This window comes from Anthonomus grandis, chromosome 7, assembly GCF_022605725.1.
Source record: "Anthonomus grandis grandis chromosome 7, icAntGran1.3, whole genome shotgun sequence".
Lineage (NCBI taxonomy): Eukaryota > Metazoa > Arthropoda > Insecta > Coleoptera > Curculionidae > Anthonomus > Anthonomus grandis.
The window spans coordinates 28,652,986-28,679,156 of record NC_065552.1 but is presented as its reverse complement, the minus strand read 5'-3'; the positions used below and the strand labels follow the sequence as shown (position 1 = coordinate 28,679,156).

At 31.5% G+C, this 26,171-nt stretch overlaps 1 protein-coding gene across 1 annotated transcript in view; it reads left to right on the top strand.

Moving 5' to 3' along the window:
* The window catches only part of LOC126738515 (potassium channel subfamily K member 18-like), a 227,429-nt gene that overhangs the window by 186,446 nt on the left and 14,812 nt on the right, over positions 1-26,171 (top strand). The window contains exons 5-6 of the mRNA XM_050443884.1: positions 25,783-25,936; positions 25,996-26,165. Coding sequence (XP_050299841.1) covers positions 25,783-25,936; positions 25,996-26,165 — 324 coding nt within the window. The remainder of the gene's footprint in view (positions 1-25,782; positions 25,937-25,995; positions 26,166-26,171) is intronic.

Genomic DNA, 26,171 nt, shown 5'->3' with positions numbered 1-26,171 from the left:
ACTAAGAATAGTGCACTTTTTTGATATCTATATATTATCTTGTTGCAACAACGAATTTGGGCCCATTTCACGTAAATATGGAACAGTTACAGGCAGTAGTATATTATCTCTATAACTTATTCCAGTCATTGTATTTTCCACAAAAATGAGGTTCGTTTTTCCGTCAAGTCTAATGCCACCCCAAAACATTAGTGATCCACCACGTTGCCTTACTACTTCCCGGGCATAACGCAAACGACTTTTATTTCCTTCCTCTCTCCAGACACGAATTCTACCAGAATCGGGATAAAATAAAAATCGAGACTCATCCGTAAAAAGAATTGTGGCCCATCTTTCTTGATTCCAATTGAAAACATGTTCTTGGCACCACGTTAATCTTGCACCTCGGCTTCCTAAAGCTAACCGAGGAACCCTTAGGGATCTTCTGGCATGAAGTCCTCTCTCATGCAAATGGTTTCTAATAGTTTGACCTGAAACCTCGACGTTATGCACTCGTGAGAGCTGCTGAGCCAAAACAGAGGCTGTTACCGTGGGATTTCTTTGAGCTTGCAAAGTAATAAAACGGTCTTGGGCAAGTGTGGTAACTCGCGACGGGTCTTGATGCCGTTCTCTAACATTATTTGTCTCTCTATATCCTGTCCACAAATGGTTAATTACACTGGGAGATGTATCCAAAGCTCTTGCAATGTCTCTTTGACTTGTTCCTGCCTCAAGCATTCCGACTGTTCTTAGCATTTCCTCTCGAGTTAAATATCGTCTTTCCATTTTTATTGAATAAAAACTAAATCATAATTGTTTGGTTGGAACCACAGAAAATGCGATATTGCGTTAGAATTTAAAAATTATAATCTGCGTTATTTCGACAAAATGTGCAAGTAGCAAAAAGCGCTGTTCTGGCATGATTTTTTGTATCCAAATATTTATTTTACTGTTGTTCGTATCTTAATATTAAAGGTAGTATCTATTCCGTATGAAAATATAAATATATAAAAATTTACAAGGCGAAAAAAACTATTTTTCTAAGTGTTCCTTAGACCATTTTGATGTGTATAAATAAGTTTTTAACTTTATCCTAATTTAACCTATGCTGCATCTCCAGTAGACGCCAAGATCCCCATGCTCAGCATCCTTATCTTGGGCATGTTTATTTGAGAAAGATACATGCCAACTTTTAATGTAAATTACATAAAGTACCTAATTAATTGGCCCTTACTTTTAAATTAAGTAATTGCAATTGCAGGCATAACTTAATTTACTTCAATGCTCACTATTTTCAAATAAGTAATAATAGTAAACAACTAGAAAAATTTTCGGAATGGTTGCTTGGAGCCATAAATGGATGATATAAAAAGCTTATTATTTTTATTACTCTTTTCGCGGTTACGACTGTGTTTTATTTATTGCTGTAGAAATGGGATTGAGCGTATTCACTTGACTTTATAAGTCGTTTGGGTCAACTAGGAAAAATAACGGTTATTATTATAGGCTACCCTTCCTAATTAAAGGATATATTGATATTTGTAAATAACGTTACTTTGTTAATTGATTTCTTTTTTCTAATAATATATAAAATTTAAAATGTATTCCATTTACTTATGAAGTCTAGTAATTTTTGCTTCCTTAAAATCTCTTTTATTATATGAGATAACATAATTAAAGTCAAATGTTCAATTTATTCTGCAAAATAAATTTTAAAATGTGGTTTCTGGTTTTAGCAAAAGCGTTTATAATTTGAAAATATTAATGCTTGTATTTCCTTCTAATTCTTTTTGTGCAAAGAAAAACAAAATGTTCATTTAAATAGATTAGTATATAATTTTACATTTAAAGCTACATTTTAAACAATTACTTACAAAAACGTCAGAACTTGCTTTGTATAATTTATTTTTTCCACAAAATTGTAATTTAATATGTTTTACAAATATAATTCTGTTGAAAAATAAAATGGTTAGGAATGGTTGTTATATATGTTTAAATAATTTAATGATAAGATACTTATTATATTTTTTTCATTTTATGTAGAAAAGTCTATTTATTTTTTTTTGTCTTCTTTGTGTATATAATTTAAGGTCAGAATTTGCAAATATGCAAAATTCTTTTATTTTTGCTTACCAATTCACGTCACTTAACAATTATTTCTGAGGACTTTTTTTAGAGCATAACTTAAATGGCTACCATATTCAGCGTTTTGCAAGTATTATATTATAAATACAATTTTAGTAGATATAAAATTATAAGAGCTATAAACCGAACAAGAATCTTTGTTTTATTACCCCTTTGGCGTTTACGACCGTGTTTTATTTATTGCTGTACATATAAGAGCTGCGCGTATTCGGTTGACTTTACAACTCTTATAGATTATTAAATTTAGGGATAATTAATGTTGTTAAATTTTTTGTTGAAATAACTTAATTAAGGATGTATTTACTTTAATAAATATTTTACTTTTTAGATTAATTTTTCCTTTTTACTTATATAATGTTATTTTTCTATATTACAAAAACCTTCAAGTTTTATCCCTTAAGAATTATTTTATGTATAAGACAATGTTAGTAAAAGCAAAATTCAGCAGCAGAACAATCAACTTTCTAGGGAATATAGTTGTTTGGATTATGTAAAACAATTTTGGAATATGGTTTCTGCTTATATCAAAGCACTCATAAATTTTAAGTACAAATGTGTGCATGCATATTCTATGATTTCTGGTCTTAAGTAAACAAAGGTATAGGTTTTTTGTTTAATATTTCTACTATTTTTTAATATTAAAATATTAACTTATTACGTTATAGATACGTCAAATATATTTATTATTTAATCTCTTTTGTATGTAGGAGAAAAAAAACGATATTGTAATGATTCTATACATGTTCCCTGAACATAAGTTTAAGACTTTAGAACTAACAATATGCGGTTTACTTTTAGCGTTAAATTTTATTGTTTACTATCCTAATAATTCAGGATTTATGATTGTGCGATTGCCTAGAGGCAAATAAAGAGTTTTGCAATGCAATTATAACTTTAAGTTATATGGTTGCAAATTCGTGAAAATTTTTTTGTTTAATAGCGCTTCAAGTTTATTGAATTTGAATAGTGGCTAGTTCGAATTTCTTATCATACTAGCATTAAGAACAACCATCTCACTGATTTTAATTGGAAAGAGAGAAATTAGATTTTTATTTAGAAACTTAAACACTAAAAAATCTTTAAAAAAATCCCAGACAAATTAATAAAATCAATCTTGCCACCAAATAATATCCAGAAAATAAATAATACGAAATTTTCATATCTCAAATATAAATCGAAGATTCACACGAAACTAGGGGCACGTAGCGAATACACGGATCGCTGGTTTGGCTCGCCATTTTTAAGATTTAAGCATCGCGCTAAGCGGGGCATATAAATGGCCTCTAAACTAATGTCTGTCCCCCGCGTATTTTTCACGTACTCGAAAATAAATTTATACACTTGCCCTCCTCGTTAAGCTAGAAAAATGCACCCACCGGCCCTCCGTAGCGCTATTTATTGGGAGCCATTTATCGTCGTTCCGAGCACTCTCTCGTATTTTACATAAATTACTCGTGAACGATTATCATCACTGGGCCAGCATTTTTTATGTCTTCATTTCAAGTGTATATAGTAAGACCTTAATAAAGAGCTTAATAATTAATATTTCAAACTACATGGCTTTTAAAACAAACTTTAGGGCGCGACGCAGCGGTAGAGGAGAGAGGTAAACTTTCTAAGTTTGCTGTTGTTGTTTTGAAAGTTTCTTGTTTCCACAGCAAGCCCTTTTGAGTTTTATAATTAATTTTGGAGTATATACTTGTTAACGATATTTGATAGCAATTAAATTTATCTCTTCATTATGCTATGCATACGGATTTTGTGTATCTACATTTTTTTTGAATTACACATAAATTAAACATAAAATACTTAGTTAATATAATAGGTAAATCAAATAATATAGTAGAAGTTTTTTAGAACTTATAACAATAATTATTCTCAACTTTATGACCTGCCTAATTTTATCGAGAAATATGAAAATGAAAAAAAAAATGTTAACCTATTTTGCTGAATTTTTTAGAAAGGTACTCCTTACTTTCTTCAGAAAACTAATGATATTTATCATAATTAATATATCTATTGTTGTTACCCCTAAATATATCTTTTCTTAGGGATCTTTGCATTAAGCCAAGAAACCCAAAGATTTTTGATTTTCTAGAAAGTGACCAGTTATCATTCTTATATACGAAGGTCATTATAAATGATCAACATGGTTTAAGCAGAAGGCAGTCTACAGTGGCAAATTTGTTGGTGTTCCTATTTGACTTATGAAGAGGGCGTCCTGATGGATTAATTTACATGAGAAATCTATCAGGGATCAAACCTGGGGTCTTTAAATCAATCTGAGACTAACTACTAACTTCCTTTGTTACACTGGTTTCTTCCGGACTAGCTGTTATTGCTCTTGCCGGTCTTCTTACTGCATGCTATGGTACTTTGATCTCTTCTTCTCCTTCTTCCTCAAATACAATGGACTCGCGTCGTATTTTGATGGCCGCCCAATATTGTTATTTATGGACCTACAGTTTAACGTGGGTTCCCAACCACAATGTTTTGCTTTTTATAAGACAAACACAATCAATAATGCCCATGTCGGGATTCGAACCCGAGACCACACGATTGCATCGTGAACGCTTTGCCCACGGTGCTACCGAGGTCGGCTACTTTGGTCTCCTATACTAGTTTTCTCTGTAGCATCTGGGTGCTGAGGTTAGATTAAAGGATTTTAAACTTCTTTTAGGATAGGAAAGAGTAATTAGGCTTTGGGGAAAGGTTGTTAGATGTTTGGGCGGAGCCAGAGCCCGAGCATCACTCCTCGCAGAGAAAACAAAGCCTGAGTAAGTCGGGCGGAGGACTGAACGATCACAGTCCTTTGGTTTCAACTTAGATACTAAAAGAACTGTTTTAGTCATATTTGAGTTCGGCGGCTAATATCACATTACGCCTTTCCATGGCCGGTTTTCTCTTGGTCTCAGGAGAAATTCTCCTATTAGGAAGTTGTCTACACTTCTGACTTTTTCCTTAAATTTTGAATGTTTTTTAATTATGTATTCTTGAATTGTATCAAGTTTGTAGTCAGAGTGCAGATCAACATTCGTTACGAAAAAGGGTGCATCTGTGAACATCCTCAAACACTTATTCTGAAACACCTGAAGCTTTCTGTTGTTCGTCTTAGTGGTATTCCAGAAAATGTTTAAGGCGTAAAGCAGTTTAGGACGTAGAACCTGTTTGTAGACCATTAATTTATTAGTCAAAGAGAGCTTACTGCTCCTGCAGAGAAAGGAGTAGAGCGCATGAATGGTTGCATTACATGAGCTAATTTGCTTTATAATGTGCGTGTTGAAGTTATTCTTTTATGGTACGTTATCTGACCTTTCCAGAGGACCAGCGTGCCCGAAATTGCCAAATTTGGGATGTTGCGGTCATGCTTTTTTGTTATTAGAATGGATTCTGTTTTCTTACTATTTATTTTGATTTTCCAGTTGTTTGCTCGTTTGATAACTCTGCATGTACGCTGATATCTGGACTAAATTTTTACAACTCGCAAAGACACAAGTGTCGTCCACGAATAATGCGACTTACGAATAGTGTGTGCTTTTTGAAATATCTGCTTGGTATATGTTGAATAAAATTGGTGCAAGCGGGAAGCCTTTGGGGAACTCCCGCTCTCATCCTGTTAAAGAAGGTGATAGTTCTATTTATTGTAACAGTAAATTCCCTGTCTTTCAGGAAATTTTTAATAAATTTAGTGAACCTTGCGAACACCCCAAATTTCTGCAACTTACTGATCAACCCGTCATGCCACACTCTATCGAAGGACTTTTCGATGTCGAGCGTGATCATGGCGCTAGATTCCTTTGCATTAAATGAATCCACCAGATACCTCTGTTGTATGTGTGCAAGCTGCAACTCAGTTGATAATCCTCTTGTAAATCCGCACCGCTCTTCCGGCATTATTTTGAGTTCATCTAGCTCCTCCCATAATCTGCTTAGTACCGTCTTTTCAAAGATTTTTCCCAGTGATGGCAGCAGACTAATGGGTCTGTAACTTTCCGGTTTTTTTATGTTTTTACCCTGTTTAGGTATTACTATCACAATTGCTTTTTTCCATTCGACCGGAAAATAGCACAGGCTCATACATTTGTTATAAATGATTTTTATGTCCAAGAGTGTATTGTCAGGTAGTGTTGTCAGCATTTTGTTGTTTATTTCATCATGGCCTGGTGCTTTCTTATTCATTTGGTCTTTAATTACGTTTCTTATTTCTTGTAGGCTTATACTTTTGTAGTTTGGTAATGCGTTTAGGTTTTCGATTTGTACGTTTGATAGCTCTATTTCTTCACGTAATTCGGGATTATCTGGTATATCGTTTAGGTCAAGTTGTTCTGTTAATGATCTGTAAAAAGTTTCCGCCTTATCCCAGTCCGAGTATAGCAAAAGACCGTCTTGGTTTTCTATAGACGGGCACTCTGCTTGTGTTCTCCCTCTCAGTATTTTTTAAACCTTCCGGAATTTTGATTTGTCTTCATCGCCATTGTTAAGTTCTTTTAAAAAATTGCCCCATGTTTTATTTCTGAAGTCGAAGACTTCGTTTTTTTTTATTCTTTTCGTAAGATTATTCGCAATTATTTTTGCCTCCACTTCTATTTACTATCACGTTAAATACATTTTAAGGGTACTACAAACTATTTCTTTAAGTCGTTCTTGTTCTTGGACCGTCGATAGAATGTTGTTGCACTTTAGTGTAGCATTTATGATAATCTTAAAAAGAACAATAATTTTCTCGCAACGAATTGGTCTATTTTCACATATTTTTAAAAAGCATCCCTACATTGTATTGCTAAATTACCTTTATACAGCAATTTATCAATTTGAACTTTTTCGGAAGGAGTATAAATGTCTGTATGAAATTGAGAAAGAAATTATAGCTCTTAAAAAACACAACAGTAGAGCGTACACTTATACAGCCAAATGAGGCGTGCCTCAACAGTGTTGAAATTATTTTGAATAATGCGTAATATTCAGTTCCCCAACCTGTATATTATTATTTATGGAATTGATAAGTTCAAGCTAAGAACATAACCATTTAGCAATTTAAAACGTATGATCATTCCAGCAAATAATGTGTATTTAGATAATCTCTCATAATATAACATGTATTTTCTTAATTCTAATATTTATTTTTTTATTGTAACCTAACGATCTTAACAAAAAATTAAACAAAATATTATTATTTAACGAAACAAATTTTTTTGCAAGGCCGAATTTAATTAGAAATATGTTACTAAAGCTTTTCTATGTAGTTGCAGAGATTCTATATTTTATATTTATATTTTGAAAGTAATTCATTTATATTTATTAAATATGCTATTAAATATACATAATAGATTAATTCCATGAAACAGAAAAGTCATTTTTGATAAAATATTTAAAAAAGCAAGATAAAAGGTATGTTTTATTTTGAAGATTAATTTTTCAGCATAATATATTTTAATAGCTAAGTCTTTGTGCTAAAAATGTTTTCTTTTTGTTAATATATGTATTATAATAATCAATAAACAACTAATAATCATAATTAAAATATAAATGTGTGAGGTTACTAGGATACCTATGCTAAAATGCTATACTTGAATACTAGATATTTTCAATAATTGTTTTACAAATTATATATATAGCAATATTAAAGATATAAAAATACATGTTTAACTTACAAAAATAATTTTGCAGCTAAAGCTACATAAGTATCTAGTCGTAATTAATAGAAAGTGTATTTATAATGTAATATTAAATTCTTTTTGCCAACCTAGGTTTCAATATTAAAATACGAATAGAGCTTGCTAAAAAAGCCACATACTTACTAAATTAATTTAAATTACTATAAAGATATTGAAATAGATTCTCTTCTTAGTCATTTTTTTTCACCCATGAATAAATCGTTAGTAAAAAAGGCAATATGCAAAGGCAATATCTTGATCGTAAAATGCATCCACAATGTTGCAGAGGTTCTAAATGTATCAAGAGCACTATGTAAAGGCTGTAGTAGATATTTCAAGAAACTCATAATGTATGAGAAAGACAAATTGGTTCAACAAGAACACTAGAACCTATAGAGGTTTAATCGCCTTTAGGCCTTATGCAACTCCAGTATTACTACTAACGACGTCAAAAGTAAGCCTTCAAAATATTAATAACGTTAGTGTCATAATACAAAAGTTACGTTAATAAAATCAGACGTTTTGCTACAGCTCCATTACTATCCTATAAAAATCCCACAAGAGCCTGAATGCGCATGCATTCGTTTTCAAGATTAGTGAAGGTTGAGCTTACATCCTGATTCAAGAAGAATGTGGCGAATACCTGGTAATGCGTTTCAAGACATTGACAGGTCTCAAGGACAACTTTAAGCAGAACTTTTAACAGTTCCATTAGCGTAGAAATTCTTTCGGGGATACACAACCGTTTTACAATAGGCTAACATCATGTCTATCTAAAGAAGGTGACCTATTTCAACTTTTATTTCATAATATTTTAATAATATGTTTTCATTAATCTATGTTAATTATTTGATAGAGTTTAAAGTTAAAGAAGAAAAAGCTCAATAACGTTGCACCCATAATACCTAACAAGACTTTAAATTCAAACCTAACTTGATGCCTAACTTAACGAACTATCCCTGGAATAAATTGGCTCTTACTTGACCAAATGACTTTTAATTTTTTATATCAAAGGTAATTATCTTATTATTTTTTTGAATAAACTGCAGAATGGCATCTTCGGCTTTTGTTTTATTTTGACGACATAGAATAAAGCTCTCGCACATACACTCCCACATATCATATTTTCTATAATTTAAAAAGTTATCCATTTTAATACTAACAAATAATTAAACACTCTCGACACTAAGAATAAATTCTACGTTAATAGTTTCCTAAATAATTAAAATAACATCACTATGGGGAAATTAAGTAACATTAATTCCTACTATCATAAAGTCTTAGTATTGGTAATTTTAATTACTTTTCTTGACCAAACATAAATATTTTATATATGGTTGAAGAGCATTTTTAAAAGAGAATTGGAAAATGTAAGCATTCAATATGGTGCTCCTAAGAAAACCAAAAGTTTTTTCCATTGTCCCCATATACATCATTATAAACTAGACACTGCAATATATAGATATGCAATAACTTATTGATAGGTTGTATAAAAATGAAAATTTCATCATTTTTCCATTTCAACCCATACTGTAATAAATCACATATGACTTACACTGCGTCTCTTTCTTATTCCGTGTATAAATGTTAGATAATAGTATTGAATTCACTGGTTCCTTCTGAAAGTCAAATAAGGACCATACACATTGTCACAGTAATTAATTTATCATAATATAAGGGCGAATATTATATAAGCTCTAATTTAAAAGATCTTTAATGAAATGTCTTAATTGACAATTAGAGCAGCGAATTATACTATATTACTTATTTCAATATTTATTTTTTCTGGTCTCAGTATTTATTTTTATACCAAACTTCTGGAGATGAGGCCCTGGAAAGCTCACTTACTTATATTATATAAAATATTCCTCTTATCAAAATATACATTTAATTTAGCAAAAGGTAAAAATAAGTCTAAAAAATTAAATATCTCGACGTTAAATGCATATTTTGTTTATCTTATTTATCAGAACGTGATTGATTGCTATTAAATTACCTAACTAACCCAAAATTATTAACATGGCACCATACATGATAACTAGTAAATATATTAATTTAAATGTTTGTTTATTAAAAAAACACACAGCTTTTTGAACGATCAATCGAATTAAAGAATGGGTAAGTTTAATTAGAAAAGTTTTCTTTGGTAATATAAGTAGCTAATTTTTATTCATGAGCATTTATTTAAGCCAAAATGCTGTATTTTACAGAAAGTTTTAATGATGATTGGGTTTGGAAATCGGATGCGAACTCAAAATAAAGTTGTAACGCTATTTTGAGAACCTCATACTGATTTGCTTAACTTCCTTCGAGTCACAGTACTATAAGTAAGATTGAGAAGTAGTTTAATATTCATGAACAAGTAAAAAGGATCCCTAGTAAAAAACTACTATCGGTAAGTAATGATACAATACTGTATATTCTTTAAAAAGTAATCATTGATTACAATTTGTGGATTTTGCCTCTATGAAATGGAGATTTAGTTTTTAAACTATGTGAAGTATAAATAAGATAATGTACATAAAATGTTTTGTTTTTGGGGATTGTTGTCTTGTATTGCCTTAGAGTAGTTAAAATTGACTTTATAGGAATTTTACTTTTAGCAAAACTAAGTATCGCCTATGTGGTTTTTATTTTTTCATTTTGTTAATATACAGACGGTAACTATTATTAAATTCTAACCTACAAACGCCTAGCCTGCAAAAATTCTAAGCCACCGTCTACAATACTTATCTAGAATTTAAAATTATGCGATATTATAAGGAATCACTTATAGTTCCGGCAAGAGTACAAAATTACGATGTATAACACAAAGTATATACAAAGTCAACACAAAAAAGAGCCGTAAAGATTAAGCCAGTTTAGAAGCCGCTAGAGGACAATCCTGACCGTTGCTTAGAATTTTGCGAAAACTTGATGAATTTGGTTGATAATGGTCAAATACTCTTAGACTGGGTGTTATTTTCAGACTAAATTAATTTTAGTATTAGTAAGGTAGGTGCTGATGCGGTTTTAAACACTTTATACAGAATAATTTAGCTAATGAAAAATATCGAATTTTTACCAAATACATTGGTACCAGTACCAATAGAATATTTTGATGAATCTTCTTTTAGCAAGATGGCACATCTCCTAAATAGGCTGCTAATGTACTAAGTTTATATTACAATCTAGAAATATTAAAGAACTGAAATACACTCGCCGGCACAAAATTCCGCCACTCTGAAATATTGGCCAAGTTTGATGTTTTATAATTTTGTTATTTTTTCACCAGATTCTCATGATTTTGCCATCAGTTTTTAGATACATTTGTTGTGATTTTTTAGAATAATTTTGTAAAGTAGCATTTTTTAATTAGGCTATATTATACAGGAGTAAAACAAACTGTTGTTTTTTCTCGTAATTTCAAAAGACCCTGTAGAAAAATTAAGGTGGATAATTCTGTTTACATACTATTCCTTGTAATCTTTGATGTGTTCTAAACATTTCGATTTTTGATTCATTCCATTATCTCATTTCTGCTGCGAGCTGCAAATTTTTTATTAAAACGCTGATTTGAAGCGTATTTTTATTAGGAGAAACAAACACTAGGTATATCATAAAGTTAATTGAAAAAAAAACAATTTTAATAGCGTGTATTTCCTCCTCTCGCAGCAATAACAGCTTGCAGTCTTCGCGGCATCGAATGAATAAGGTTTCTTATTCTTTCTTGAGGAATAGCCTCATATTCTTCGATCAGCGCTAGTCGTAAGTTTTGCAAGGTTTGTGGTTGTACAGGACGACGACGAACGGCCCTTTTAAGTTGATCCCAAAGATGTTCTATTGGGTTGAGATGCGGGCTACATGCGGGCCATTCCAGTCTTGGGAGTCTAACTTCATCCAGATATTCGCTCACTACATGTGCAACGTGAAGTCTAGCATTATCATGCATTAATGTAAATTGGTTCCCAATGTATGGAGCAAATCGGATAACAACTTCTTGAAGGATTTCCTCAATGTAACGGTGGGCGGTTAGAGCTCCATTTTCAATAAATACAAGATTGGTGCGTGCTTCAGTAGAAATACCCGCCCAAATCATGACTGAACCGCCACGATATGAGATTTGTTCTGAAATGGTGCAGTCAGCATATCTTTCATTTCTTCGTCTGTATACCCGCTCACGACCATCCGGCGTCCTTAAACAAACCCTGGATTTATCTGTGAATAGTACGTTTGCCCACTGTTCTAGAGTCCACTCAAAATGCGATCTTGCAAACCTCAGTCGGTGTTGTCGATGCCGAGGAAGTAATTGTGGACATCTTGCTGGCCTTCGTGAATAAAGTCCAGCTTCTGCTAATCTTCTACGTATCGTCCTTTCACGTACACTTATTCCATGAAATATTCGCAAGACATTTTTTAGACACACAGCAGTAGATCTTCAATCTCTTGAAGAACTAATGGTGACAAATTGATCATCAACTGCAGTGGTCATTCTCCTTCTGCCAAAGCCTTGTCGTCTAGTAAAAATTACCGTCTGTAAATACCTATTCCAGGCATCTCGAACTGTAGACCGCGGAAATCTCAGAGTACGGGCGACATAACTTTTGCTACGGCCATCCTCTATTAACGCAAAAATTCTACCTATGTCTGCTGGAGTTAATACCATATTGACACACAACAAATTATAATAGTGACACTGTCAAACTTTATGTCACATTAATTGCGTCCTTAGCCAACGTCGATAATTTTTAACCGAAAACTTGACACTAATTATCTAAAAATAAGCTTCAAATCAGCGTTTTAATAAAAAAATTTGCAGCTCGCAGCAGAAATGAGATAATGGAATGAATCAAAAATCGAAATGTTTAGAATACATCAAAGATTACAAGGAACAGTATGTAAACAGAATTATATACCTTAATTTTCCTACAGGGTCTTTTAAAATTACGAGAAAAAACAACAGTTTGTTTCACTCCTGTATAATATAGCCTAATCGAAAAATGCTACTTTACAAAATGATTTTGAAAAATCACAACAAATGTATCTAAAAACTGATGGCAAAATCGTGAGAATCTGATAAAAAATAAAAAATTTATAAAACATCAAACTTGGCCAATATTTCAGGGTGGCGGAATTTTGTGCCGGCGAGTATAGATAATCAGAATTGAAATTGAATTAATTACGCCGAAAATCTATTATTGCGTACTTAAGCAGTAAATGATTTTTATTTTGAATAGTTGCTTGAGCAATAAACAGTTTATTTTCCAAAAATTCTTATGGTATTTTAATCACCTATATCACCTTATCTATTTCATATACTTTTCATCACCTTTTAAAACTTAAACAGTACCAGAAATATTTTAATTTAATTAAAAAAATTGAAAAGAAAGTAGTCCTGACCTGACCTGATTCCTTGTGAGATGATTCGGTTCATTTTTTAGCAATTGATAACTTTCTCAAGTTAAACAAAAAACGCACTTAAGGTCGTCATATTTTGTATTTAATTTCCATAACTCTAAACAGTTTATTACAACTTAAAGTCAAGGATTAATTTGTTTCAAAAATAAAAATACTTCGTGATTTTCCTTTTTTAAAAGCTGTCCGACAACATGCCACAAGTGACATTATCCTATAAAAAAGATAATTAAGTAGATTTAGGTTTCACTTTTTAAGAGAGGGAAAAAAGAAATGTTTTTTAATATATTTTTAAGGGCTGCAAAAAATCTAAGTAGATATAGCGCTAACGAATTTATTTCTGATAGAGTGCCCACCACTTTCAAGGATCTGTTTAACAATCATATTACTTTTAAAATATAAAATAACTAATACTACAAGATGATCATAAAACTACCCTAAAAACAGCTGAAATAACAAATGTTTTCAAACATCTAATGCATTCGCTTTACTTTAAAAACTGCAATAAAAAAAAATTAAATTTTAAAGTCCTAAGAAAACAAAAGGGGATTTTTATCAAAGATAATCTGCTTTTAAAAAGAAACAAAATAATCAGTCAATGATAAAAACTTCATTTAATTTAAAAGCATAAATGTATTTTACAACATGCAACAAAATCATGTATCACTTTATTATTATAAAAGCTTAAAAATATAAATAGTAATTAAAATATAAATATAAATACAATAGTATATATTACAAATTACTGTATAACCGCCTTTATATATTATTATTATTATTTATGGTTTTTAAATATTACGTTCCTAAGCTGATAAGCTTGTTTAGTGCAGATGGGTTAACTTGTAAAATAAAATAAAATAATAATTTTAAAATTAAGGGCAATTGTTTTGGGCTTTTTATGTATTTAAATTTGGTAATAATTCATATCATTTTCTCTCGAGAAATTGTAACGTTTCTAAATATTAAAGTTTGATTATTAAGATCAAGCCAATTTTTTTAATAAAGCTTGGCTGGAGTAATAACAAATACTATGTATAGAGTTAGTTAATAATGATTTTATAATTGGTTTCAATTGAATAAGCTATAATTAACCCATTACTACTTAGCATTCCCTTTTCCTACACGTAAAATCATAAATACCCATAGAGGAGTAACAAAAGATAACTCAGTATCATCCCACATAGATTCAGAGACGTTTAATAATAATTTTGACAGAGAAATTGCTTCTAGTTGAAATAGTTGAAAATTATGGACCAGTCTCTTGGTGGACTTTCTGGAAATGAGACAATTTGGATTTCGAAAGAACAAAAATACTACATTGGGTATAATGGATATTGTATCAAATTTATATTTAAGCATTCCATGAGATGAGGTAGACTTCTGTTTTGATGTGCGATTTGTGTAAAGCGTTCTACTGTGTCAATCATGATATCCTCCTAAACATACTAAAACTTCAATCATGCAATTATTCAACCTCTAAAATTGTACTTTGAAAACGGAAGGCAGGATTTGAAGGCTATCTATTCTTAAGATATAAACTAAGTTCGTCCAAGTCCGCTAGGTCAAAGTTTACAGAATATAATATAGTATTTTTTTAAACTTTGGCTAGGTATTAAAATATATAAAGACACACTTATCCAAAATCTCAACAAATTAATTAACATATAAGAAAAAGAATAAGAAACAACAAAGGTACAGTCATATTAAAATTTTATTGTCAAGTGTGTCGTGATCATGTTGAGAAGAAATTGCACTATTGCACAATTGCCGTACTATTGACTAATTTTATAATATTAGAAATAATAGAGTATTGTACAGAATCATCGCCACCTTAGCTCATCTTTCATAAGGGAATAAAGAGACGAAAAAATACAATATGTACAGATTAAAGAGAGCAACAACAATAGGACAGAAATATATATCTAATTGCCCATTTCTTTGCTTGCCTCTAGGTCTACCAAGAAGATTAATATATTTTAACTAAAAAATGTGTTGCTAAATAACACAACATATCCAAAATCTGGGAGATGAGCTGACATTTCTTTAAAAGTAAAATCCTAATAAAACCGAATTACTTTTTAAGCTTTGCTGCAAGACTGTTTCATATTTCAATCATAAAGTTAAGGAAACATCTGCGACAGCCTTTTTCATTTTACTCATTTCATGAAGGATAAAAGTAAAAATACGATAATAATGTCGTTTTATGGCAAGCACACCGACGATTTTACTGTGCAAGTTTCTCTATTCAAATATGTGGTTTTAAATGAAAAGAAACGTAAGTTGGGTTTATTTGTATGTTATTCTTGCCTTATTTAATAATTTTTTCGTCTAAAAGTATATAAAATTTTGCTTCTAAATACGATAAACGTTAGTTCAATTTAAACAGGTAATTTTTTATAATTTTTGAATAAATTTGTATAGTTTTAATATTTATATATTATACATCCTTAAAAGATGCCAATTAAGTATAGTGTGTCCACAAAAGGTTTTTTAGGTATACAGCAATAGTGTTCGGTTCGAAATTGTATAGAATTAAAAAATCTATTTAAAAAAATCTACTTAACTGACAACATCTACTTATTCTAAATAAAAGAACATATATAGTCTTATATTCTCGTAGGTATAATTTTTTTAAAGTTAATATTATATTATCATTTTCTTAATATTATGTACCTTATATTATATAAACACCTATCTTAATTAAGTTTAACACATTAAAGACTTTTTCCAATTTTAGCTCTTATGTACCAAGGTGAACAAATGACTGGGTTTATTTGTGAAGTCTGGTGATTTTCTACATTATTAAGTTTTATAGCTGATTTTATAGCCATAAAAATTTAACAATAACAATAGATTTAAGGTCAAAGTCCAAATATGCTTTATTACTTAAAGTTTACAAAATAGTAAAAAAAGTTTTTATATATTATAATATCTACTAGGCAAAATAAAACATATTAATATAATAAAATTGAATTGTATTCTGTAGGTAATTTCATAGTTTATTATCACGTTCTGTCCAAATCTATCTCATTATTATTATCGTACTACTACGTTTTATTCCTGTTAATTCGAAGTCCAACTTGTTTTGCAGCCTTCTTAAATTCTATCAACTCTTCCTTGGCACAGACAGTATTTCATACTATATCTATATCATCAGCAAAAGCCAGTACTACAACAGGACCCTAATTTCTAAAGAGTAGCGTTTATTTACACAATGCTTTACAAAGCAATCTTAAATAGAAATGAGAATGCATACGCATCTCCCCGTTAAAGGCCACTATTAAATGTAAAGAAATTCGACAGTTTTCCTTGAAGTCTTACTGTACTTCTTAATTCCCCTAAGCTTTTTTAAGATCCTAATTGGAGAGCATCTTTTGATTTCCTACTCCTCGCGGCTCAATATCAATGTCTTGTCTAGTTTAGATTTTAAACAATATACAGATCGATGCAGGACACGAATATTCAAATAATGTGCCTGAGTAACGACTTTTCTCGATTATTGTAACTTCAATTTTTTATTCCGCTAATCTCGCATGAACTTTTAGGAATTTTATTTAAGCGGTTATGGGTGATTTTTGAGTAAGAATTTTAACATATTGTCGTGCAAACCAGCGCCTTAAATAGCTCAAATCGTGAAACATTTTATATATTTTAAAGACGTCTTTTGAAAAGATTGCTTTTGACATATAAAAGTGAGGCTAGCTGAAGATATACATTGTTCAGCGTAAAGTTAAAATGCTCGATAGTGGAACTCAAATAGTAATATTAGTAACAATTTTATTTTAACTAACTATTGCACCTCTTTTAGAAGAATAAAAGAATATTATATATTAAGTTAGAATAAAACCAATTTTAAATAGTTAAAGAAAAAAAATGCAAATTCAAAAACATAGCAAATTTAAATAATTTATTTTCATGAGAAAGACTGAATTCTCCTAAAGGCCTCTTCTCACCAAAGACAACAAAAAATTTTCTTGGGCGCCCCAGAGTGGTAAATTTGAGGTTTTGTGAATCGGCATTGAATAATATTTGCCTTTCCCAGACAAATACGGAAATTTAATAAAAATGGAAATTGAGGCCTAACAAGATTCCTAAAATAAGCTTATATGCTAAAAAAAAGTTGCTTTTTAAAATCTGTAGCATATATAAAATGACTACAAAATATAAAATGACACCAGCCATTATATGTATCATCACTGCAATTGGCAGCATATGAAATAAAATAAAGTAATATAAATCAAAGGGCGAGCCGAACTGACTGACTGTTCGTGCTCGTTTACTCGTTAATTTTTCGGAAAGCCGACGCCCGTCATTTTTCGCTGAAAAATCGGAGAAAATGCGAAATAAATTGGAAAATTGCTGTCGGAGATAAAACTTTTCGCCCGAACGTAAAACATGCCCTCGCTATGCCATATCGAATGTTGTTTCATTTGTATAGCTTACGCTATTCAGTTTTTATTTTTAGATGAAAACTGTGGTAGAAGTTTTTTTTGAAACATAATTCAAATATAACCCAAACATAAAATACTGGCTTATCGATGTATTTTTGATGATATTTTAACTTTGTGACAAGATTTATGAGTCTCTACAGAAACTAAAAGTATGTTTTTTTTTTTAAATATTCGCTCATACTTATTTGAAAATGAAAATACACGATGTTAGAAATGTATGAATTAATTCTAATCTTTCTTGATTAATTTGTATAGGTTAAAAATGAGACAGGATATCATATCATATCATTATTATCTTTAATAAAGTAATGCAATTTTTGATTTCTTACGAACAACAGATTTATTACTTCACATACACGAAGTTATTTACTTTATATAGTTTACCTAAATAAATTAAACACAGATTTCAGATTTTTTTTATGTTCAAGAATGTCAGCTTATAATTTTAAACATTTAGTTTATGAACTTAAGTGGCCTAAATCTTGGACAAAAGGTTGGTTTTCCCTTCCAATCAAGTGTAAACATTTGGCTATACTGGTTATAGTTTAAAAACCTACTGGCCGTTTTGCAGGTCCTAGTCTAGCAAGAGATTACCTAGGCCTTCTTATTGTCAACATAGTAGCACTGAGTAGAGATGTGCGGATAGTATCTAGTCGATACTTTAATATCTGATACATGCAAGATTTGAATTAATCGAATTCTTCTGGATCATAACAACTGGTTACTCGAATACTTTTTTAAATCCCAAATTTCCATGTCACCGGTGGCTGTTTATGCGTACTAAATATATTTTATAAGTAAAATATGGCAATATTGTTAATAAAATAAAATAAGTTTTAAGTTAGTTACCGTGACGTCAAGTTTTATTAAAAGTTTTGTTTTACGTCGTTTTGAATTTGTGTGATGTCTGATAAAAAAAAGAGTAAAGTTTGGTAGCATTGTACTGTGGCCAGCAGTGAAAAAGCTAGATGTGATATTTGTAAGAGTCTGTTATCTTATAAAGGGGGAGTCATGTCAAATTTACAAAAACATTTGAAAGCAACACATTTCTCAGTGCTTCACGAAGATAAAAGTGTTAAAAGCATTAAATTGGCCAATACCCATAATGTTGAATCATATCGAACATGACCTTTAACTAGTTTAGATATTGCATAAGTAGGTGATAATAGTAATACAAATGCTTTAAAATATCAATTTGCTAGAAAAGTTCCTGCACGCAAGGTTTATTATCAAGCCAAAATGTCTACTTTTTCTGTACGCCCAGCATCCGTTTCTGGAAGAAATTTTTTAAATGGAATGGTCTTGAAACGTGATTTTACAAGACATGCAACCATTATCTGTCATCGAAAATCTTCTTCTTCTTAGTCATATCTTCATTCCTGAAGTGTTGTGACGTCATGTCTATGAACACTGATGGGTCGATTGTCTCCACTGTTGTCGATCTTCTGCTACTCTTATATTTGTCTGCAAGGCTTGTCCTGTAATTTCTTTAATTTAGTGTATCCACCGTGATGGGGATCTTCCTCTTGATCTTTTACCTTCTACTTTGCCCTGCACGATAAGTTTTTCTAGATTGTCTTGGTCTCTCCTGGTGATGTGTCCGAAGTAACCCAGAATGCGGCGTCGGCAGCTGGACGACAATCGATCGGTGATTCCTAATTAATTTAATATCGACACATTGGTCTGGTGTGCAGTCCAGGGTATGCGAAGCATCCTCCGCCAGTACTACATTTCAAAAGCATCTATTCGGTGCCTGTCGCTCGACTTTATTGTCCAGGATTCGGAACCATACGAAAATATCGAAAACACTAGGGTGTTTACCAGGGTTCTTTTCGTGTTTCTGGTTATGGATCTGTCTTTCCATATCTTGGATAAGTTTGACATTGCTGTCCTCGCTAATGCTATCCGCCTTCTTATTTCTGTTTCACACCCTCCCTTGCTGTTTATTAGGGACCCTAAGTAGATGAATTCATCTACTACTTCAATTCTATTTTGCAGATTCTTTAACTGTATGGTGTTACTCCTGTTAATGACTTGGTCTTGTTTAGATTTATTTTGAGGCTAGAGCTCGGCTTTCATTAGCGACCTGATCAATAAGTGTAACCATCTCATCTTCATCTCTTGTTATTAGGGTAGTGTCGTCCGCGTATCTGAGATTACATATCTTTCTACCATTGATTGACACACCTTCTTCAAAATTTTCCAGGGCTCGTCTCATTATGAATTCACCGTAGGCATTGAAGAGTCTCGGTGATAGGATACATCCTTGACGCACGCCTCTATGTACTTTGAAAATGTTGGAATGTTTTATTGTCGAGACTAACTATGGCATTTTTATTTTCATATAGGTTGGTTATTAGAGATATGAAATGCGAAGGGGCTTTCAATACGTTCCAGAGACTACTCCATCGAACACAGTCGAAAGCCTTTTTGTAATCTATAAAGCACAAGAGCATGTGGGGGATTGAACTCCCGGGCTTTCTCGATTAATTGGCGGATGTTGAATATTTGGTCCCTAGTCCCTCTTCCCTTAACGAAGCCTGCTTGTTCTGGAGGGATTTGACTCTCTAAGTAGTTTTGCAATCGTCTATCTATTATTTAAGGCAGGATTTTGCTGGCATGTGTGATTAGAGATATCGTTCGATAATTTTCGCATTTTTTGGTGGCTCCCTTTTTGTGAATAGGTATAAATGCAGACGTTGTCCAGTCTTTAGGCCATTGACCACTTTGCCAGATCTTATTACATATATCATGTAGGATTTTGGTTCCCGGGTCTCCTAGTACTTTTATGAGCTCAGCACGAACTGCGTCTGTTCCTGGGGATTTGTTTAGCTTTAGGTTTTTTATAGCTTCTTTAATTTCAGACATAAGAATATTGTGCTCCATTTCAAATTGTGTGTTTTCTTTCTGTTGTTCGATCGCTGTTTTGGTTTCTTCGGTGTATAGTTCCTCACAATATTGTCACCATCGTTCGATCACTTTTTCATCTTCCCATACTATCTTTTCGTCCTTGTCTTCAATTGTGAAAGTCTTTGGTTTGAATTTGCGTGTTATTTCCCTTACTTTTTGATACAAGTCTCTGGTGTCATGGGTAAGTTGATGTTATGCATAACTCTATATCCCTGCATATTTTTTTAATGTAGTTATTTTTATCCTGTCTGCATTGTCTCTGTATCCTTTTATTTAACCTCTTGTACAGGTTGCAGTCTTCTCTCGTTAGGGTGCCCTTCCTTTTTATTTCTTTTCGTTTGTTAATTGTTTCTATGGGCGCTTGTGTGATCCAGGGTTTGTTTGTCCGATTTATGGGGTTATGTGTTAGTTACTGCTGTGTTAGTTACTGTTAAGGTGATCTGCTGTCGTCTTAATAACATTTCTCAATGCTTTCCATTCTTAGTCTGGGTCTTGTTTATTTATTATGTCATGTTTTTCGACCTCCAATTTGTTTTGTATTTCTTCTTGAAACTGCCGTTTGGCTGTTTCCGTCATGTTGATCCTGTTGCGTTGGTGGTAGATTCTTTTTAGACGGAGCCTGAACTTCATTAGTAATAAATTATGATCTGAACCACAGACAGCTCCAGGGTACGTCTTGCAGTTAACTACGGAGGATTTCCAGCGAGATCTGACCATAATGTAGTCAATTTGATTTCTGTATCTATCTCCTGGTGATGTCCATATGTATAGGCGTCTTTTATGATGTGCAAATAATGTGTTTGCGATAGTGAGATTTTGTTCTTGGCAGAATTGAAGCATTCGTTCACCTCGTTCGTTTCTTGTCCCTAAGCCGAACTAACCAATTATTCCTTTGAGTTGTTCATCTATATCTTTTGTTTTGCCAATTTTAGCATTCATGTCTCTAGTAACAACGAGAATCTCATTTTTAGGAAGTTCATTTATGGTAGCATTCAGCTGCTCATAAAATGTCTCAATAGCTTCGTCCGAGGAGTCACTAGTTGGAGCATAGGCTTGTATGACGTTGACGTTGAAAGGTTGCGATTTGATCTTTATTGTTATGATGCGATCGTTAATAGCATTGTATCCTAAGACAGCTTTGGCGGTTGATCTGGGCAGAAAGAAAGCAACTCCATTGCGGCTTTCTGTATCATTTCCTGAAAAGTATACTGTATTTCCTGAGTCTGTGGTGTAATGGCCGGATCCTTTCCAGTATGTTTCCGATATGTCTAGTAGATCTATTTTGTTTGCGTGGGCATCTTTTTCAATGATGTACAGTTTTCCTGCCTGGAGAAGCCCTTGGATGTTCCATGAGCCGATTCGTGTAATGTAGCGGGTATTAATTCCTTCTCGTATGACGTTGTCCAAGACCGCTCCCCCCGGAGATCCGAATGGGGAGCTAATTAAACCTCCGGAAATTTTTGCATTGAACATAGTCATGATGTTCTCTTGGGAAAAATAATAAAGGTGGTTTCCCCTTGCCTTCCTTCATCGAAATATCGATGACATTCGAGACATCGAAAATAATGGATTTAAATCTCTAGTAGCTGCTTTTATTCTTCTTATCAACTACCATCAAGAACAACTTTTAGTCGAGATTTACTAAGCCAAAAATATAATGACGTTGTTTTAAAAGTAAAATCTTTATTAAATAAAGCAGAGTTTATCACGCTTACTACTAATACTTGGACATCACGTTCTGTTGAAAACTATATGGCGGTAGCTGCCCGTTATGTAAATAAAGAGTGGACACAAAAGTCCTTGTTATTGGGTTGTTTTCATTTTGAAGAGAATAAGAAACAAGCTATTACATATTTTAAATGAATAAAACATTTGCAGTAAAATAAAAGCTGTTGTAATTGGCAATGCAAGAAACATAGCTACAGCTATTGCAAAAAAAAGTTAAAAAAAATGTAGATATTTTTATCGCAGTACCATAGCAGCAGAAAAACTTAATGAACTATATTTTATGTTTAAAGAGATTTGTGAAATTTAGATACCACTTGAAGCGGCTATTGGGATTTAACATAATTTGGCAAAGTTATTAACTGCGGATGAATGGTCGCTCTTAAAACAATTTTGTGCTCCTATAAAACCTTTTGAGGAGGTCACAAAAGAACTTGGTGCCGGAAAAACTGTAAGAGTTTCTAAAATAATGCTCTTCATTGAAAACCTAAAACAATTTTCGGACGGAATCCAGACAGATGATAATGCCGCCTTAGATTTAAAAAACAATTTTTTTAATACAAGGTTTAAAAAACGAGATTTAATCAAATGGAATATAATACTATACTTGCAAAAGCAACTTATTTAGATCCTTGTTTAAAAAAAAAAGGTTTAAGTGATAATAATGCAGTAGTTCAAGTGAGAGAACTTTTAGTTTTTGAAATATCATTGCTTATTAAAAAAAGTAATGAAGGTATGGTTGTGGATAAAGCGCAAAATATGTCAATAGATGAAGAAGATACTGTGATAAGAGACAAGACGGATCAATCTGGAAATGTTTCGATGCGAAAATATCGAAAAATACATCTACGGTAGCTACTTCAATTATTGGAGGCAAGCAGTATACTGAAGAGCAAAGCATTAAAATAAATGATGACCCGTTAAAATGGTGGGAAATAAAGGAATCAGTGTATCCAAATTTAGCAGAGTTGACACGAAAATACTAAGGCATAACGGGAACTTCTGTTCCAAGTAAACGGGTATTCTTAACTCTTTATAAAATAATTAAAAAACGCTAAAATAGGTGTCTAATGAAATTAATTGAGCAATCTGTATACTTATTTTCAAAATTCTATTTTAAGTAGTTTTTGAGTTATGGGCATTTTGTGATATTCATAAAACTTTTTCACAGAAAATCAATTTTTTTCAACTCCTTCTACATTAATTAAAAAACGTTGAAATAGGTGCCTAATGAAATTAATTAGATAATCTGCATACCAATTTTTAAATTCCTATTCTAAGTAGTTTTTGAGTTATGAGCATTTTGTGATGATTTTTATAAAAAAATTAAACTTTTTCACAAAAATTCATTTTTTTCAACCCTTTGTATTATAATTTAAAACGCTGAAAAAAGTTTCTAATGAAATAAATTGAACAATCTGTATACCAATTTTTAAATTTCTATTTTAAGAAGTTTTTGAGTTAGGGGCATTTTGTGGTGATTTCTATAAAAAAAATTTAACTTTTTCACAGAAAATCAATTTTTTTAAGCTCTTATAAATTAATTAAAAAACGGTGAAATAGGTGTCTAATAAAATAAATTGAGCAATCTGTATACCAATTTTCAAATTTCTATGTTAGGTAGTTTTTGAGTTATGGCCATGTTGTGGTGATTTTTATAAAAAAAATTCAACTTTTTCACAAAACATCAATTTTTTTCAACCCCTTGTACATTAATTAAAAAACGTTGAAATAAGTGTGTAATTAAATTAATTAACCAATCTGTGTACCAATTTTTAGATTTCTATTTTAAGTAGTTTTTGAGTTATGGGCATTTTATGGTGATTTTTATAAAAAAAAATAAACTTTTTCAAAAAAAATCAATTTTTTCAACCGCTTGTAAAATAATTAAAAAACGTCAACCATTATACATAGTTGACAATTTACTATGGAGATATATTGTTTCCCTCATTAACTCTTTACACCGGATGACGTACTGAGGATGGCTCCTTTTCTCTTTCAACAAAAATGCCCAATGGGTCTGCCAAGGTATCATATGTTAATAATACAGTTTTAATTTTCCTTAGATAAATCTAATATGACAGTGTTTGGCTTAGCACAAATGGTTTATGGTTAAATTAAAAATTGCTTTGCTTAAAATGACTAAATCCGTTTTTATAATAGTAAATAAATATTATATTTTATAACTTACTTGCCTAATTTTTATTTGCGACAATCATAATAAGGTATTTCAAATAATATTGACAAAACTATTTTGGTTCATATAAACAAATACGGATCTAAACATTTATAAAAAAAAATTTTAATGATAAATGTCTCAAACAAAGGACTGACTCGAAATAACAAGAAATTTTTAAATTTCAAAAAAAAATTGCTTCTCCTGAGGCAGTGAGAAACAATTATTTAGACTACAGTTTTCTAATTGCCAATTTACTTATTACTTAGGTAAACAGTAAAGCTTTATAGCATCAAATAAAACATAAAAAGTCTGGGGACGTTTGAATATTTATTTGTATAAAATGTTTTTAAAAATTCGAGGCCGACCTGAGATCCATTTTAAATGAAAGACTCCATGGTTGCTTTTATTTTTATCTCATTTCAAGGTAGACATTTTATATTTTATTCTGGAAATTGATACCACGAAACATTATTACGTTATTACTTATGAATTTTCAGAAAAAAAAGTGAGCGTTTTATGAAAATTGCGTTAATTTTATTTTATTTTAAATTTATTTCAAATAATGGCCGAGAACGCGAGACCATGATTGTCACACTGATTTCATGAGATGGAAATCAGTGTGACGTAGTGATTATTTTTTTTTAAACCATTCTTTTATTAAATAACACCATTTTTATCAAATTATATTTAGCCAAACCAAAATTATAAACTTCTATGAGGAATGTCTTTTTTTGCTTGAACATAGTAGATACGCACATAGTGGTAGAGTTAGGAACTTAAAAGTTAGTTCTAGCAATTTATTTTTGCTAATTTTATTTTGAATTTTTCTTATATGTATAGTTCTTTTTATTGCTGAGATATAGTACCTGGTCACCCTAAATGAAATGGAATCTCTCTAAATAGGCTCATATCCTTAGGTAAACAAATTTACATTCTACAATCTGCCAATTTAGAATTTATTAAAAAATTATTGTTGAAGGCCTTATCTCCTGAAAAAATGGATTTACGTGTGTCCTTTCTCCCACCGATCAGCCCTTAGCCCTATCTAAAAATGAAAAATTATTGTCCTTTTGATATTTTAGCTCAACTCTAAAGTTTGATAAAATTATTAAATTCCACTATTAGATATATAGTGGATCCTGGTATAATTTTCAATTTTACTTTACATTATTAATGATTAATGAATCAGCCTTACAATAAATTAAAAACAGTCAATAAATTAGCACAAATACATTATAGCATTTACAAGTTTATATATGGTCAAACTTAAAAAAATAGCTTCAATTTAATTAAATCTATAATACCTAACATGTTCTTATTAATATGATCTATTGTTATATTTTAGGTTATGGCTCAATATCTCCCAGAACGCCATGGGGTAAAATAATGACAATTATTTACGCTCTTATCGGCATTCCATTAATGCTGCTATACCTATCCACCACCGGGGACGTTCTTGCCAGAAGTTTTAGGAGGCTCTATGGAAAAATATGCAAGAGGTAAGAAAAATGTCATGGAATTGTTCCATTTTATTAAATTTCTATCAAAATCTATATAGAAGACCCTCCAATGTTGACCATAAGTCCGAATTACAACACCAACAACAGCGATGCCCATGTACGAATAACGTTCGAGTTCCAGTGACATTATGTTTGGTGATTGTGCTGGCCTACATCTGTTCCGGAGCCATGCTTTTCAATCGATTGGAAAATTGGTCATTGCTGGATGGTAAGC